This window comes from Diadema setosum, chromosome 9 (genome assembly GCF_964275005.1).
Source record: "Diadema setosum chromosome 9, eeDiaSeto1, whole genome shotgun sequence".
Classification (NCBI taxonomy): domain Eukaryota; kingdom Metazoa; phylum Echinodermata; class Echinoidea; order Diadematoida; family Diadematidae; genus Diadema; species Diadema setosum.
In genome coordinates this window covers 14,522,644-14,539,357 of record NC_092693.1, presented here as the reverse complement: position 1 = coordinate 14,539,357, position 16,714 = coordinate 14,522,644, and the positions used below count along the sequence as shown (strand labels likewise).

Sequence of the window (16,714 nt, the reverse complement as noted above, 5' to 3'; positions counted from 1 at the left end):
TTTGCTCAAAATGGCAGAAACGGAGTCGGATGTTACCAAGGAGAAGGTACGCTACAAAATGCTCGTAATTTGAATCGTTGCATGAATGTTTGCTAGCAGTATGGTAAATGGTGTTGACATTAACCAGTGGAAGATGAGTTGAGTTTTAAGAAAATACGCTTTTACCGTAGACAGAGATGATAGTTTTTGTATCGAGCCGACATAGGACCGAGATGTTAAGTTATGTAGTCCCGCGTGTTAAAGTTGGTGTATGTGTACATGCACTGGCATACTGGAATCGCGCTCGCGTTTAAATACACTGTGCTGTGTGGCACTGACTTGCACTGACCCACTGTCTAAACGCCTACGTAACTGTTAGAACTACGCTATACCTATGCACCACAGTACGCTATACGTCAAGTAAGAATGGGGGGGGGGGGGAATCCCAATTACACATCTTTAGTGGCCACGCAACGACACTATTAAATCACCTGTAATTTTAATTCATTTTAAATTATTGTGGATTATGTGGTATGGTAAATTAAACAGCACATCACTCATCATTACTCAACTCTTTCAAATCTAACTTGGAGAAAGCATGGAAACGGAAGTAAAAAAAGGACAAATATGACCCCGAACAGCAGTTTTCATGCCTATGTTCTTACTAAACCGCACAGCACAGAAAACAAAAGTTTGTTACTATGTTAGTCACCGCATCCAGACGATGGAGTAGCAGAGGGGCAAATAAGTTCTGTATAGACCATGTAAACTTTAATGCCCACAACCAGGTATGTTAACCGGGTATTTATTTGAACAGATCGGCTCATACTCTTTCCAACATGTTCCTTCATAGCCAGAGTCTCACTGGTCAGCCAGACAAGGTAAACTGCAGTGCTAGTGCTAGACGGTCTAGAGCAGAGCCTGGATCTATGCGATGATACCATGCCTTGTTGAATGGATGGTACTAGATCTAGACTTCACTAGTCTAGCTGTAGCTAGGTTCTATCTGATGCTGCAACTGCTGGTGGTATGGTGTGATAGGAAGGAACCACCCCTAGTCTGCCATAGCTTAGCAGGTGCAGCAGCTGCAGACATTTTTACTGAGGAAAAAAAAAAAGGGGGAAGACAGACCAGAAAATATAATGCTTACCTTGATTATACATCTGCAAAAGTGTTAAAATAAAACTACAGCTGTAAAAGTAGATTAAAATTTTGAGGAAAATGCTTCACAGTATACAATTGTCTCATTTTCCAAGCCTAATGAAGGAGCGTCTTGGCTTACCTCTTTCAGAACTGAAGGCAGGGGGAATAATACTAAAAATTTACATTTAAATCAGAAACACGTGTGTGGCATGTGTACTCTTCTTTAAAAATGAAATTTTGTCAATTTCTCTGTACATTATGATTTTCTTCATATTGTTGAACTACTTTGACATCACAAACTGTGGTAGTCTTCTTAATCCAGTGATAGCACTACCAAAATTTCAGACTTTTTAAACTTCTGAACATATTTTCCAATATTTTTTCCCAAATTTTACTGATTCTTCTAATATATAAATCTGCATTCACTCTATAAAATATACATTTAGGGTTATTCCCCTGCACGGAAGAATTTGTTATGGATGACTTATACAGATATTATACAGTGAAATCTTAAGTGCTTACAAAGGTTATCTTAACACAATAAAAGCCTGTTAATGTAACGATGATATGTGGGTACGGAATGTTTAGGTTGGGCTAATAATTACACCTGAAATACTGAAGTAGCATTCTACACTTCTATGTGAACAGATTGGTGGCATGGCAGAAGAAGATATTGTTCAGCCAAGAAGGGCTGAGCCAGAACCAAAGAAGCCATCAGATTTAGCCCCCGAACTTAGCCCACAACGCGAGGAACAGCAAAAGCCTCAAACAAGAGCAAGAGGCAAGAAAGGTATTTATCTACACAAAGTAAATTGCCAATGTAATAAAGATGAGGGAAAGAGAGATAAAAAAAAAAAATACCTTGTCAAGAATGCTTAGCATTCAATGGCAATCCACTAACTTTAAGCCACGCTGTAATTACAACTTAATTATCAATATTTTGCTAATCATTACTGAGTAGATTTGTGTAAATATCCACAGTGTAATGGAACAGTCCTTGTTTAACAATGAGCTACATAAATTTATTTGATTGTCTTAAGGACAATATCATTCTGCAAATATGCAAACTTTATGTCAGTGTTGCAAAAACCTTCAACTTGTGCTTTGCAAACCATCATCTTTGTATCCCCCATACAACACTTGCCATGTTACCAAAATGATGTGCATATACACCTGTAGATATGCAATTTTGTTCTTTCATATAAAGAACATGATTCATAAAGAAATCTAATGGGAAAAAATGAAAAATGAAAATCAAAAATACCTTTGTGAAATGTGCTCAAAATGTACAAATCTGAGATGTCTGTAGGCATTGATTCTGTAGGTATGCCAACCTGGAAATTACAGCTGTTATGATATGTAAATCACATCAGCTGTAAATGTTTTGATTTGTAAATGTTTGTTTTATAAATTTTTTGTTTTGGCATAAATGTTTTGTTGTGAAATTGCCATTTGTTGTTTTTAGCACCAGAGCTGCCTGTGTTTGAAAGAAGGAATTGGCTGATTCACCTACATTATGTCAAGAAAGAATTTGAAAACTGCAAGGTGAGAATTTTATTGCTTATGTTTCTGGATATTAATATCGATATTCATAAAAACATCACTATATGCACATGTTAGTCATATAAGATGCTTTGTGCTGTTGATAAGTTCCCATAGTTACTGCAGAATGAAAGGTACTTTGAAAATGATTACTTTATATCAGTATCAAATGTAAGCAAACTGACCATACAGATTATGTTGTATATAATGCATATTGACTGATTGGGGGTATTTTAGCATTATTACACTGCTGTTTGTATGTATCCACCATTTTGACAAACTTCTAATCTTCAAACTGTGGTATCAGAAAAGCTACAGGTACAGGCAGTTGACATAGTCCCTCCGTATGAAAAATTTAAATGCAGTATGATGAAAGCACTTTTCTAATTATTTTCTTTTTTCAAAGACAAAGACTGTATTTATCAACAAAAGAAGCCAGATTTATGTAAAGCTGTATATTACACATGATCATATATGTTTACATACATATTTATAAGTCTCATTGATCCGAATTTGCTTGGAGTTTCTCCATCATAGGAGTAAAAGTGCTGTTCCTGTATGAAATCAACCTTCTCCCAGTTAGCATTTTGAGCACCGTAGTCGCTTAATTCTGTCCTGTTCTCAACTCTGCCATTCAGGACTCACTTTTGTTGAACAGCTTGTGTGCCAATAGAGTAAGGCCGCGTTCATGCGAATTTCGTAGCCAGAATCACAAACATGAATCATGATTCAAAACGGCGTTTCAAATCACGGTCTCAGTGGAAGAGCGTTCATGCGGGCTTTCGCAACGCTGATTCTCGCTCAGCTCATCCTTTGCCATTGCGCAGCGCACTGCGCAGTTTGACCTTGTCTCTGCAACTCGAGCCAGACCTCCTTATTCCAACTGTACAGGCCGTTACGTTTTTACTTCGGTGAATACTTTCCGATAAGCTGTGGCATTCAGGCTCTGCCCACAGATCGAGGAATAATCCTAATTCTTCGTCTCTCCAATTGTTTTCCTTGATAGACACAGCGCTGCAAAGCTGCAACCATTATAATACTTTTATCAACTCAATCGGAGAGTAATTACATGTATTATTATATTAAACAGTTAACGTTAGATACGAGCATAGAATCGGTGTATGGCGTTGATGTAAACAAACGAGTCCAAGTATGGTACCAAAACACACGATTCATAAGATACACAAGCGCGCGAACAGAACTAGAAGCTGTGGGATACCCCATGAGACACGCATGCGCATAGCGCACAATGACGTCATAGAATCATGATTGAAATCACGGTTGCGTTTATGCGGTTTCTGCGATCGTGATTCTGGCAGAATCATGATTCAAAACGCCCTATTTTCTGCGTTTCAGATCGGCGTTTTGAAACGCGTTTAAATGGAAAAATCGCACGAACGCAACGCAACTAAACACGTTTAGCGACTAAACGTGTTTAGAAACGCAATTCTAGTTTCGCATGAACGCAGCCTAATATGAATATGTTATGTGGAGTATTCTGTAATAGTCACATGTGCCCTATGAAAGTCTTTTATTTCCAATTGTTAGTCATTCATCTGACCCTGGAATTAAATTGACCTGGCTGGAAATACCAATGGTTTCTCTTTACAGTATATATGCAGTCATGTTTGTAGTTGGTGCCATTTATGAAAAGATTGTAAGACACAGTAAGTATATCCCTAATGTAGAAGTTTCCAAGCTTTCTACAGAACAGAGAGAATGAAATAAATACTAATTTAATTACTATTGGAGTGCATGTAAAGGGACATGGTGTCAATGTGGGCGACGGTGGTTTCACTTGTCCTCATCTTGTCAAACGTTTATATCAATTTTCTGCTTTTACTACTCTCATCCCTCCTAGGGCCTCATCAAAGATCAACTTCAAGAATCTAACGGGCTGTGTGAGTACGCCCTCTATGTCCAGGCACTCATCTTGCGGCAGGAGGGCAGGATCCAGGAGTCACTGGAATGCTTCCAGACGTGCTCCCTCATCAACGCCCAGAATCCGGACAATCTGAAACAAGTGGCCCGCTCCCTGTAAGAAAAGAGGACTTTGCCATTGCCTCATTACTTTCTTTTTGTGCATCTGTACTTCCTTTGTGAGGGAAGATGAAAATCTCTTTTAATTATTTCCTTTATCTTTTGTTTAAGTTAATCAGGCTGTTTCTCCTTTCAATGAAAGGTTGCAAATAATACAGAAAAACTGTACCATATTAGATCTCGGTGGTACTTATGAAGACTTATGAAGACTTAGATAAAAATTTCAAGTCAATTGACGAAAGATCGTGATCTTTGCTGCAGTAATCTCAAAATGTCAGGTATGCCTTTTATATTTTGCACTTGTGTGCACACAGGAATGCTGACTGTTGAAAGAGATGAGACTAATATTATTTGTTGTATTTTCAGTCAATGTATAAGAAAAAGAAAAGAAAAAAGTAACTGAAACAAACACATCTGGTACTATTATCAAACTACTATGTTGCCAAGCCAAAGGAGGCTGCATCCAACCCTTAATGGATGAAGTTTAAAGTCCAGCATTCAAGCATCTTCCATGCTGCCTTGTTGGTCTTAAACTGATGTTTTGGGTTTTCGACTCTCTTCCAGCTTCCTGCTTGGTCGCCACAAAGCGGCTATTGATGTCTATGCAGAAGCAGCCCGGATGACAGAGAAAGACTGGGAGATTAGCCACAACCTTGGAGTCTGTTATATGTACCTCAAGGAATATATCAAGGTACAGTAGCTATATCAACCTTGGAGTCTGTTATATGAACCTCAAGGAATATATCAAGGTACAGTAGCTATGTCATCCTCTATATCTTAGATTCTTCAAACTTGAGTCATTGTGTATAGTTTCAAATGCCTTGGAAAAAAAAAGAGAATGTAGTTAAAAAGAAGAATATCCTTTGCAACTGATTGACAAATTGCCCTACATCGACGTAAATAAGCACTGAATTGATCAGTGTTTTAGTAGTAGCTATCATGGCTACTACTAAAACACTGATCAATTCAGTGCTTATTTACGTCGATGTAGGGCAATTTGTCAATCAGTTGCAATGAAAACATCTCGACGGAAGAACTTCATAAATTTGAAGAATATCCTTGTTAATATTGGAATGTAGCAAGGATGTACATATGGGTCAGAATGTTTCAGTCACTTCAGTCAAACACTTTGTGCAGTGAATGAAATTTATTTGAAGTGGATGTGGTCTTGTCTTTTTGGGACGTAACGGTGTAGGAACTGTGAGTGTTATTGGCCTGTCGCCACATTGGTAAAATGCTTACAGATGTCTGTGTGTGCATGTGTTTGTTTCTGAGGACATGTATTGTAATTTTGTTTATAGTGCTCAGAACATTCCGTTACAGGCAGATCTTTGGTTAAATTAACTGCGTAGATATTGTGAGAGATGGTACAGGACAATAGGAAAGATTGTTTAAAGTCGGACAATCGTAACCCCTAATGGTACGTAAACATCCGAACGAACGAAGTTTGTGCATGCAATTGCGCAATGCCAGACTGCAGTGCTACATCCATAAACGTGTGGGACAATGCTGCCACTTAGACACGTGTGTGTCTGTGTACGCATCATACACAAACATTGTGACCGTGAGCTGCGGTGATTGAAAGAGAGAGGCCAGAAGACGCGTGGCTCTTTTGGCCTCTCTTCACGCGCATGCGCGCTGTGAGTGTGCGTCCATTTGGAAACTTGCGTGGCTCAGACAGCCATTTTGGGTCAGGTGATTTTGAGACCCAGTGTTGTTCGCTGACCCATTGAGCCAACACTATTCTCATTCGGTGTCACGACATTAATACAGAATGGGGGGAAGGCAGCGTGTTGCATTCATCTCCATACTGCACAAACCACTCGCCACGATTGTAAGGCTTTAAACTGAAGGATGATGTATGAAAAGAAACTAATTCTCAAGTAAAAAGATAGTACTTAGATTCTAGAAGATGTCCATTTTGGCAGTCAACCCCTCAGTAGGAGTGCTTAGCGCATATTCCTATTTCTTAGCTTTCTTGATTTTCAGTTTCTGCACATAAAAAGCCTTCTTTGTTTTGATGCATACCCTCTTCTCTTTTTTAAAAATCACTTACATATTTTTCATAGGCCAAAGAATGTCTGAAGCGAGCCATACAGTACAGCAAGCATGACCTGTCATATGTGATGCTGGCCAAGATTTACCTCATGGAGGGAGACATTCAGATGGCCACTGATGTCTACAAGAGAGCCGTCGAGTGAGTGGTTATCTTCTTTCTCTCAAGCGTCATTTACATTGTGAAACCTAGAACTGAAAAAAAAAAAACACAGAAAAAACAGAGCTTTCAATGTACTACATACAGTGACAGGAAAACCAGAAACTCTCCATGGGTTTGGCTGAAAATGTGCATGCATGAGAAAACCATTGTAATCAGGATTTTTTTCTTTTTTCTAAATCAGTTGTGTGCATGTACAACTTGCTGCTGTATTGAGTTGAGGCCTCTGATCTTTGTGATTCTTTGCACATGAAGATTAGTGATGTAGGCAGGCAGGCAGGCAGGAGATTCCCCATGCAGAGGGTGGATGCCGCATGACCAGAAAATTGAATCAAACTAGCGAGCTGGGAAGCAAGTAGTTATAATGTTGAAAGAAAAAAATGCATAAAACTTTCAAAACAGAGTTTCAAAAAATTTACTCTTGAGGAAGGTTTTTTTGATTTCGGGTTTTAGCTCACATACCAGTTGTTGATTATCAACTGCCGACAGAAAACTGGAATGTGAAATAAACTACAGATTTTACAGTGGCTGTGTAAAAACCCTTATTAAGTGGCCAAAAGAGTTGGGATCATATTATTGGTGTTCTGTCTTCATGCTGATTCACACTCTGGAAAAAAAAGAATACCTCTTGTACCTGCCTCACATCCAATTCATTGCTTGGCCATCTACTGTGATACAGTGTTGTATTATATGGGTTAGTCAAATACCATCATTATCAATTTATTTCACGCTCTGAAAGTGGCGCATCAAACCGTACACCGTACCTTATTGATACGATCATGGTACGCTTAGCGTAAAGGTCCATCACGCACACAACGCACTCGATCGCGCTAGCTCGCGCAGAGCCAAATTCACTGTGCGCGTGGGTATTTGTTACGTGAAAATGTTTTCCCATGGGAGAACATAACAAGAATGTTCCTCCATCACATTACAGTGTTAAGCCAATCACTAACCGGTATTTGACTAACCCATTTAATATTGGGCATTATTCTGCGGCCTCATTATTTGTGGGCAGTTACAGACAATGTACACTTTATCTGCTCGTTTGATAACTGCATCCGTGCATACATCTTTCAATGGAACTAGTTCTGGGTCATTCTTGCAATGTGTTAAAACATTCTTTCCAAATTGATTTGCACATGCAGTATCACAGAAGAAGGGCATCAGTGTAGAACTCGAGTGGAATGGAAAGTTAAAACTGAAACAGTAGTCTTTGAAGACCCACTTTCATTGCTTTGATATTTCAAATTATGTAAATGTCCTTAGGATTTTTGAATATTTGTGGATAATTAGAGCAAAATTTGATAGGCTTTTAGTTGTAGGTGTTCCAGTGGCAGATGTTATTATTTTAAGTTACTGTTTTGATGGGTATTTTATAGAGTATGACCAAGATAGTATAGATTAGCTGTATGAGTAAAGATCATCTAAATTGGGAAGTTATAAAGTGTCAAAATGTGTTCCTTTTCATTCCATTTTCAGAGCATTTCCAGAAAACCCTGACCTTTTAACAACTCTTGGATTACTCTATCTTCAGGTGAGTTGGAAACATTTCAGTGTTGTCTCTTCCTCTTCCTCCTCTTTCTCTTCCTCTTCCTTTTCCTCCCCCTCTTCTTCTTTTTCTTTTCTTCTTCTTCTTCTTCCTATTTCTTCTTTTCCTCCTCCTCCTCCTCCTCTTCTTTCACCTCTTTCTTTCCTCATTCTTCTTCCTAACCATTAGTCTTCAGTTTTGGACTCGTTGGCAATGATTCCCATTGCTCTGTAAATCAAAAATGCATAATGAATGAAGACCAAATGTATGAGACTGTTATGTTGTAGATAAGTATGTGTGTATATATTGTTAATATATGTGTGTGTATGTTCCTGTGTATGCACGTATGTATGTTTGTGTGTATGTTTGAATGTATATGTGTGTATTTACGTGTGTATACATGTGCAAGAACTGTTTATTGCTCCTTCTGTTTATTATGCTCCATGTTGCTTATTCTTATTAGGTTGGCCAGAACCAGAGGGCATTTGAGCACCTTGGAAATGCTCTGACATATGACCCCAGTCATGTAAAGGTGAGTGCAATTTTGGCAGGCTGATTATATATATATATATTTTTCAACTTTTAAAAGAAGAGTTGTTTGGTAGGAAAGCCTCATCCACTGTTTTTGTGAGTGTATGTGTGTGTGTGCATGCTAGTGTGTGTATTTATGTCTTTTTGTGAACATTTTGAAATGAACTGACTGAAAATAAAATCCACATGTAGCGTTAGGAAACTAAAGAAAGCATATGATAGCAAACTGTGAATGAAGTGCAATCAATCTTGCATGAGATAAGAGTAATGCTCCAGAAATGTTCTAGTCATTTTCTCTCTGAAACGACACATGATGTGTGAGTCAGCCCCTTTTTGTGTGTGTGTTTGATTCCGAACTTTGTATTCATTTAAGATGCCTTATTTGCAGGGAAAATAGAGGATGCAAAGCGCTCTTATATAAAGCCTTTATTGTTTGAAAGAAACTCTAATGCCATGAATAGGCAACCATAGTCTCAATCTCAGCTGAGCTATTGGTTATGTCAGTTGATTGACATGCATCACTGCTTGTCTCCCTCCACAGGCAATTCTGGCTGCAGGGAGCATGATGCAGCAACATGGAGACTACGATGTAGCCCTCACCAAGTACCGCATCGCAGCTGCTGCTGTTCCCGAGAGCACAACTCTGTGGAACAATATCGGAATGTGCTTCTTCGGCAAGAAGAAATTTGTCGCCGTGAGTAAGATGTGTTAATCCATCCACCCCCCGATCTGTGTTATTTTTGTTTTCTGTTCAGCGCAAATGACCTTTACACTACACAAGAGGCCAGGATCCTGATTTGGACTGCTATTTTAAGATCCTGTAGGACAGTATTCTGACATTGAAATTGGTTGAAAATCAGACCAAGGTTGCAAGATTTACTCAGAGTTACCCGTGAATACTGACTTCACATCACTGCTTTAGATTTCAATAAATTGCACCCCCAGGGGAGTAGTCTCCACCACCAGCCCAAATCTTATTAACTTTGTATTTAGAGCATGTTGCCGATGAGACAGAGAGAGCTTAACTTTGCTGTGACTGTAGACTAATGAGAATGAATGCTTGATGCTCATTGTCCTTATTTCTTTCTCAGGCCATCAGCTGCCTCAAGAGGGCAGCATACCTGTCACCCTTTGACTGGAAGATCATGTACAACCTTGGTCTGGTGCACCTCACCATGCAGCAGTACGCCTCGGCGTTCCACTTTGTCAGCGCCGCCATCAACCTGCGCCCCAAGATGGGACAGCTGTACATGCTGCTAGCGGGTGAGAGTGGACGGCAATGCTCTAATATGATAGATTTACACTACCTGAAAGTATTAGTGTGCACATTGAAGAGAATCACTTCTGCCTTTTAATCATTAAATAGTGTCTGGCGAAAAGTCAACCATAGTTGACATGACCACGTAATAGTCTGGGCCATGCAGAATGAGTTAGAGTATTATTGCTGAACCACAGAGAGTTGCACATATGATTGTCTTTATAATCTATCCACCCAGTAATCTGAAGTAATGATTAAAGGGGAATGATAACCAAGTATATAATTATGTGAATTGTATAAATGCAGCAGTATTAGTGGAGCACATTAGTGAAATTTGAGGAAAATTGGACAATGTGTTCAAACGTTATGAATTTTTAAAGTTTAGATGCCACCATTGCTGGATGAGAAGACTACAACAATTCAGGATGTCACTGCAGGACAGTAATATCAGGAAAATATAAAGAGATTTCCATAAAATTTCATTTTCTTTGAAAAGTATGATATCCCTCCACTTGTTACTGACATAGGTCAAGGGTAATTTCAGTCCACCTATTGTTTAGAAAAAGCAAGTCAAGTGCTCTCGCATTATGCTAGAAAAATGAAAATCTGCCAAGTGCTGAGCTGTAATATGAGATGTTTCTCCTTCTTTTCTCCTTTGTAGTTGCCTTGACATACCTGGATGATGACGAGAATGCAAAACATGCCTATGAGCAGGCAGTTGCTCTTGAACTGTGAGTGAACACATCCTGCACTGTTTTGAATGTATTTCATGTAATGGAGGGAGGGGGTGGGCAGGGCTGAGGGAACACAGACTGAGGGTTGTGCAGTAGGTCTTGAATTGTGAGTTTGATGCTTGTAGGACTTGAATTATATGTGAATACACCATGTTATTGGTTACTCATTATCTCAGGGGATTTGTTTGTTTTTTGAGGGGTATTACGAGTCGCCTGTCTCTGTAAACGAGGGCCATTACACTTACGTAGGTGAAGTAATGATGCGTAATGGCTGGATTTTTTGTTTTGTTTTTTGTGATAGATTATTTTGTTTTGTTTTGTTTTGTTGTTTTGTCTTTGTTGTTGTTGGGTTTTTTTTATAACACATTAGCAAGCTGTTGAAGCAAAAGTGTGTATTTAAGACCACTTGAATAGAGAATAGCTACCCGGTAGTTTGCAATGATGTGGGAATAAGTCATGCTATTAGTCTATGATCATAATTTCTCTGTATTTGCATATATATCAAAAAATCTGTTTTCCTATTTTTCTTTCTTTCAGGAAACATAGTTTCCCTTTGTTAATAACTTACTCATGCAAAGAGAGAGATAATTTGAATGCAATCAAACACTAGCAATGTTTGAGTGATTTTGTGTTTTTCTTTTTGGAACCTTGCAAATATAGCTATGTATCTCTTTGTATTCACCGTGCAGGAAGGACCCCTCCGTCTGGCTGAACTATGCTGTATTTCTGTACAATAGAGGGGAGAGGAAGACGGCGGCCAAGCATTACGCAACCTTTGAACAGAAGCTGCAGAAACTGAAGGAAGCCGGAGGACAAGAAATTGATCAGGAGGTATTCATCGCTTGCCTCATTTTCCTGTCCTGCTCCCTCCCCCCTTTGTATTTCTATATGTAGTTGTTTTTATTTCCTGCGACTGAATTCAACCAGGGAAACTGCCACAGCTGTAATTGTTGGCCCCTTGAAGGTCAGAAAGGGAAGAGTCAAAGAAAAGATTTCCAGCCATCTGATCACTTGCATTTATCTTGATCAACTGTGAAACAATTGCCCAGTGATATTAAGTATGGTATGTGCAGCATCACATAATGTCATCCTCACATGTATATAATTGTGCATTTTCTTGAGGCATCTCACTACAAAAAATGATGAAATTCCATTTTTTCTTTGCTCATTTTTCCACTAGAGAGAGAGAAAGAATATTGCTATATATTGAAATTAGAAAATGTGAAATTTTGACAATAGTAGTGAGTAATCTTTTAATGGGTTGGTACCGTTTCAGTTGAGATGGGCTTCAGGTTTTCAAAATTTTTTTAATGTTGAATTCATGAGATAGTGAGAAATCTCTTATGAAGTAGAAACAGCATATAATTCTTAGAGGAATTCAAAGCTTGTTTGGTGAAAATTGGTTTTGAAATGGCTGAGGTATACAAAACATTTTAAACTATCATAGTAAAAGGTGGAACCCACGTTTTATTAGGATCGCTTTGTTTTACTTTGTTTTTGGATATCCAAGCCATTTCCAAACCGATTTTCATCGAATAAACGTTGAATTCCTCTAGGATTGTATGCTCTTTAAGATTTCATAAAGTGATTTTGAAGTATCTCGCAAAAAGTTAAAAGCTGAATCCTCACCTCAACCAATACTATACCATGCCTTTGAAATATGGGGCAAGAAATCTCTTCTTTAGTTTCTCATCTCACATACCAGTGAGACGGTGTAGATGATCTTGGAAGTATGTGAACAAGTTTAGAATGTCCAATACCAATATTTAGCTACCAGATTAACTCCTTTTACCATTTTGCTACATGCAACCCCTCAGCTGATTGATCTGGCCAGCAAGCTGGGACCAGCCCTACAGGTGGGAGAGAGTCTTGTGTGGCGGCAACAGGCTGAAGAAAAGCAGCAACAGCAACCACAGGAGCAACAACAGCGAATGCAGAATGGGTTGCAGCAGCCAACAGCAGGCCAGCAGCAACAACAACAACAGCGACTGCCGAGCAATGACGCAGCCCTCATGTCGGCGTTACAGAATGCCCCCCAACCACCACCTGCCTACGACCCCCCTGCCTACTCACCCCAGCAGGCTGACGGCAATGCCACGCGGCAGCGAATCCCAGACTTAGCACAGTAGGCGAGCATTCTCTCTGTGCCTAACTCCGCACTGAAGACGAACGTTTGCTGTCAAGAGTTGTTGGTAGTGATAGAGTGCAGTGACCTCGCAGTGAGTTATCACTCGGACATATGCGAATACTTTTATTCCTTATAGACACGCATTGTGTAGGCCAAGAATTTTTTATAGACCCTTTTTCTGAGAAACAAACACTTTGTATGTATGGTTCCCTTCAAGAACTACCTTGCATTTACCAAGTGTGTTAATCTTGATTCCAAGTCAGTGAGACCATGTAGAGGCACGTTTACTTTCTTTGACACTGATGTCACTAATGCTGACTAATGGGGCTTCTGACTGTGTTGATATTATACACCAAGATCATTTACGCTGACTGATATGGCTCGACTGTGTTACACCGAGATCCCTGTTGGCAACTGATGTTGGTTGACTGTGTTACACCAAGATCCTTGATGATGGCTGAGGTGGCTCCTGACTGTGTTACACCGAGATCCATGATGGCAACTGATGTGGTTCCTGGCCGTGTTACACTCAGATCCCTGATGTGGCTCAACTCTTTACACCAAGATCCCTAATGGCAATTGATGTTACTCCTGTGTTACACCGAGATCACTAATGTAAACTGATGTAGCGCTCGACTGTATTACATCAGGATCACTGATGCCAACTGCTGCAGCTCTTGACTATTGTACACTGAGATCACTAATGATGACCAATTTGGCTTTTGACTGTGTTTTACTGTGTTACAATGACTGTTGCTACTGCCTACAATCATGGCATTTCCACTGTATTGTCAATGTCTTTCATGCGTTTTTCTGTAAATTTGTCTTTTGATCTGCCTTGTTCCAGTGAATAGTGACTGAAGTTTGCCCCTCTGTATGTGATCCTGGCACTCCACTGTTCACCTCTGAGCTTTACATGCACCTGGGCTTTGGGATGAATAAGTGTCTTAATCCAACAGAGATGCTATTTTGTGCTGATTTGTGTTGTGGACATACACTTGTATGTACAATAAAGATACACCAGTTGCACTGGATACCTGTTCCATAGAAGGTAGACCATAGAGGAAATTCTGACAATGTGAGGTGCAGTCAAGATTATTGGTGTACTGCTCGCCCTTCTTACCTCAGTGATTTTGGAGGATTTAAACAGGAAGAAACGACTCATCTTAGATGTAGCCTGAAGCTCAGGTGTACACACACAGATAAGACAACATTTCGTATTATTGGTGCACCATCTACAGTTGTATATTTTGTAATGGTGGTCTTGAATTATATTCTGTGGACAGTGCAAAAGTCTGAAGCCAAGTACACAGTAAGAAACATAATAGCAATTTTTCTGTTAGAAATATTCCCTTCTTATTTTTTTTTTTTGTTCCAGCAATGCATTTTTCAAATTCGAACAGTGACCCCTTATGATCTTAATACAAGGTCTACTCCCTCCACCCCCACCCCCTACACCAAGCCTGTAAACCTTGGAGTTGTGAATCATATCTAACATTAGATGACGGGGTCTATTCATGAACAGCCTCACTTGCTGATTCTAACCTGCAAATAAGTTGGTTCTCTTGTATATTATGCATACAAAAATTTAGTGTATATTTCAGATGCAAAATATATGATTGTACTTGTATAAATAAGCCAGCTTGTAAGTTATTTCTCTGTGCATTAAAACCAATCATGAAATCAAGACAGCTTGAGTGTGTGATTCATTACAATTATTATTATTATATATGGCTTAACGTAAAGGAATACTGTAGTTCTTTTTGTTGCAATAGGGGTAAAACAATCGAGTTTAAAAAATTATTATGTTCTGTTCAAGGTGATGCTACATTCTGTTCAAGGTGATGCTACATTCTGTTTTAACTGTGAATGCTCATCAGACTGTGGTATGTATGATAAGAAAGATGAGTAATGAACAGATCAGAATGACTCATACCGTTACAATTACATAGTAATGCAGTGCATCTCTGCACCAAATCAAGAGAATTACAAGACAATGGCTAATTGAAGGCACAAGCCTAAAAACAACAGCACATTTTGAAGGTCTACTTGGGAGATTACAAGCCACACCCCCTGCTACTCAAGATACGATACATGAAATATTGTGTGCATGATATCAGAGGAATCATTGTGATTGTGTGTGATGATGTTGATGGGAGGGGGCTATGAAGGGAATGAATTCACTACACAATACGTGATGGATTTGACGAAAATGATACAGAGAAACTTAAGAGAACATAAGAAGGAAGTGAAGTGTGAATGTCTAAGCCCTACTTGAGCTTTAGCATATCTCCAAGAGATACCATCTCATTCACTAAATGGCTTGTTTTATATGAAACCAAATTAAAAAGATAATGGCTCTTGTGCACACCTTCATAGTCACAAGCCAATGGCATGTACACAACTCCATTCAATTAAACAATGACCTTCACTAAACCCATGCATTGCAACTAATGAGGGTATGTGTGAGTAATAACTACTCAAGAGTATTGTTTGTTCCTGCTGTAAAAGTTGTTGAAGTGTCACTTGTCTTTCCTGATATAACCTCATCAGCTTACAATGTCTCCAGCTCCGATCCAGCATACAACAGTGAAATGAACGTGAAGCTTTATCATGGTTACAGGGTCAATAACGTAAAATTATTTCATGTACATTGTAGGCTTAAAGTATATGTGTGTCCCTTTTGCAACCCTGAAAATCTGATTCATTTCATAAGATGGTATGTTTTAGAGGTTAATGTGTGTGTAGGTAAGTCAGACCTTTCCTCGGGATGATAAAACTTGAAATATCTTTATGAAGGATTTGAAAACAAAAGATTTCCTGTCAATTCATTTGGACCATGAAAAAAAAAAAATTCTTTTATTCTCAAGTGACATGTAGTTAGCTTTTCAGTGAAAAAAAAAAAAAAAAAAAAAAAAAAAAAACCTTGTCTGTATACAACCATCAGATTTCATGCATGATGTCGGGAGGCATTATTCTTCAACCATGCAAAATTTTGTGGCGTTTGAAAAAGGGATAATGTGACCTATAGAAGAAATAGTCAAGTGGCATCACTGATGATACCTATGTCCCTTCCCCCCTTGCCTGAGAAGAACTAGGTCACTTGATAGTACACAGTGCAACGCACTTTCCCTTCAGTGTCGCCCAGTGTGCGCAGCAAATTCATTGTTTTGTCATCTATAAAGACAGCTGCTTGTTTTGCTGATCTCTGGCAGTCCATACAGCAGAGACTCCAACCCAAAGCACCTTCTGATCTGGAGATTCTCCCGCCTGAAACCCTAGCAAACGGGAGACTCCAACTTGATGTGTGCGAAGCACGAAGTTCCTAGTGTTCTAGATGCTCTCTGGTGCTATCTAAGGTTTATTTTTTCAACATACGATAGAAATGAGTAAGAAATCGTTTTCAACGGGAGACAAAGAGTCAGGGCGGGAGAAATTAAATCTCAAGCGGGAGAACGGGAGATTTTGCAAAAATGGGTTTTCGGCGGGAGATCTCCCGTCGAAAACGGGAGAGTTGGAGTCTCTGATACAGTCTTAACGCGAGATGAGTATGTGCGAAATAAAAGTGCGTTGCACTGTGGACTATCATTTAACTAGGTCACTTGATAGTACACAG

At 39.2% G+C, this 16,714-nt stretch overlaps 1 protein-coding gene across 1 annotated transcript; it reads left to right on the top strand.

Annotated features, from left to right (window-relative positions):
* On the top strand, nucleotides 1-14,785 carry LOC140232495 (BBSome complex member BBS4-like). The gene is made up of 13 exons (XM_072312589.1): nucleotides 1-46; nucleotides 1,771-1,912; nucleotides 2,588-2,667; nucleotides 4,526-4,701; nucleotides 5,269-5,395; nucleotides 6,774-6,901; nucleotides 8,399-8,453; nucleotides 8,911-8,979; nucleotides 9,520-9,672; nucleotides 10,070-10,241; nucleotides 10,898-10,967; nucleotides 11,660-11,801; nucleotides 12,788-14,785. Exons 1-13 carry the CDS (start codon nucleotides 11-13, stop codon nucleotides 13,097-13,099), a joined length of 1,662 nt encoding a protein of 553 aa, XP_072168690.1. The 5' UTR covers nucleotides 1-10; the 3' UTR covers nucleotides 13,100-14,785.
* Nucleotides 14,786-16,714: the final 1,929 nt, after the last annotated feature.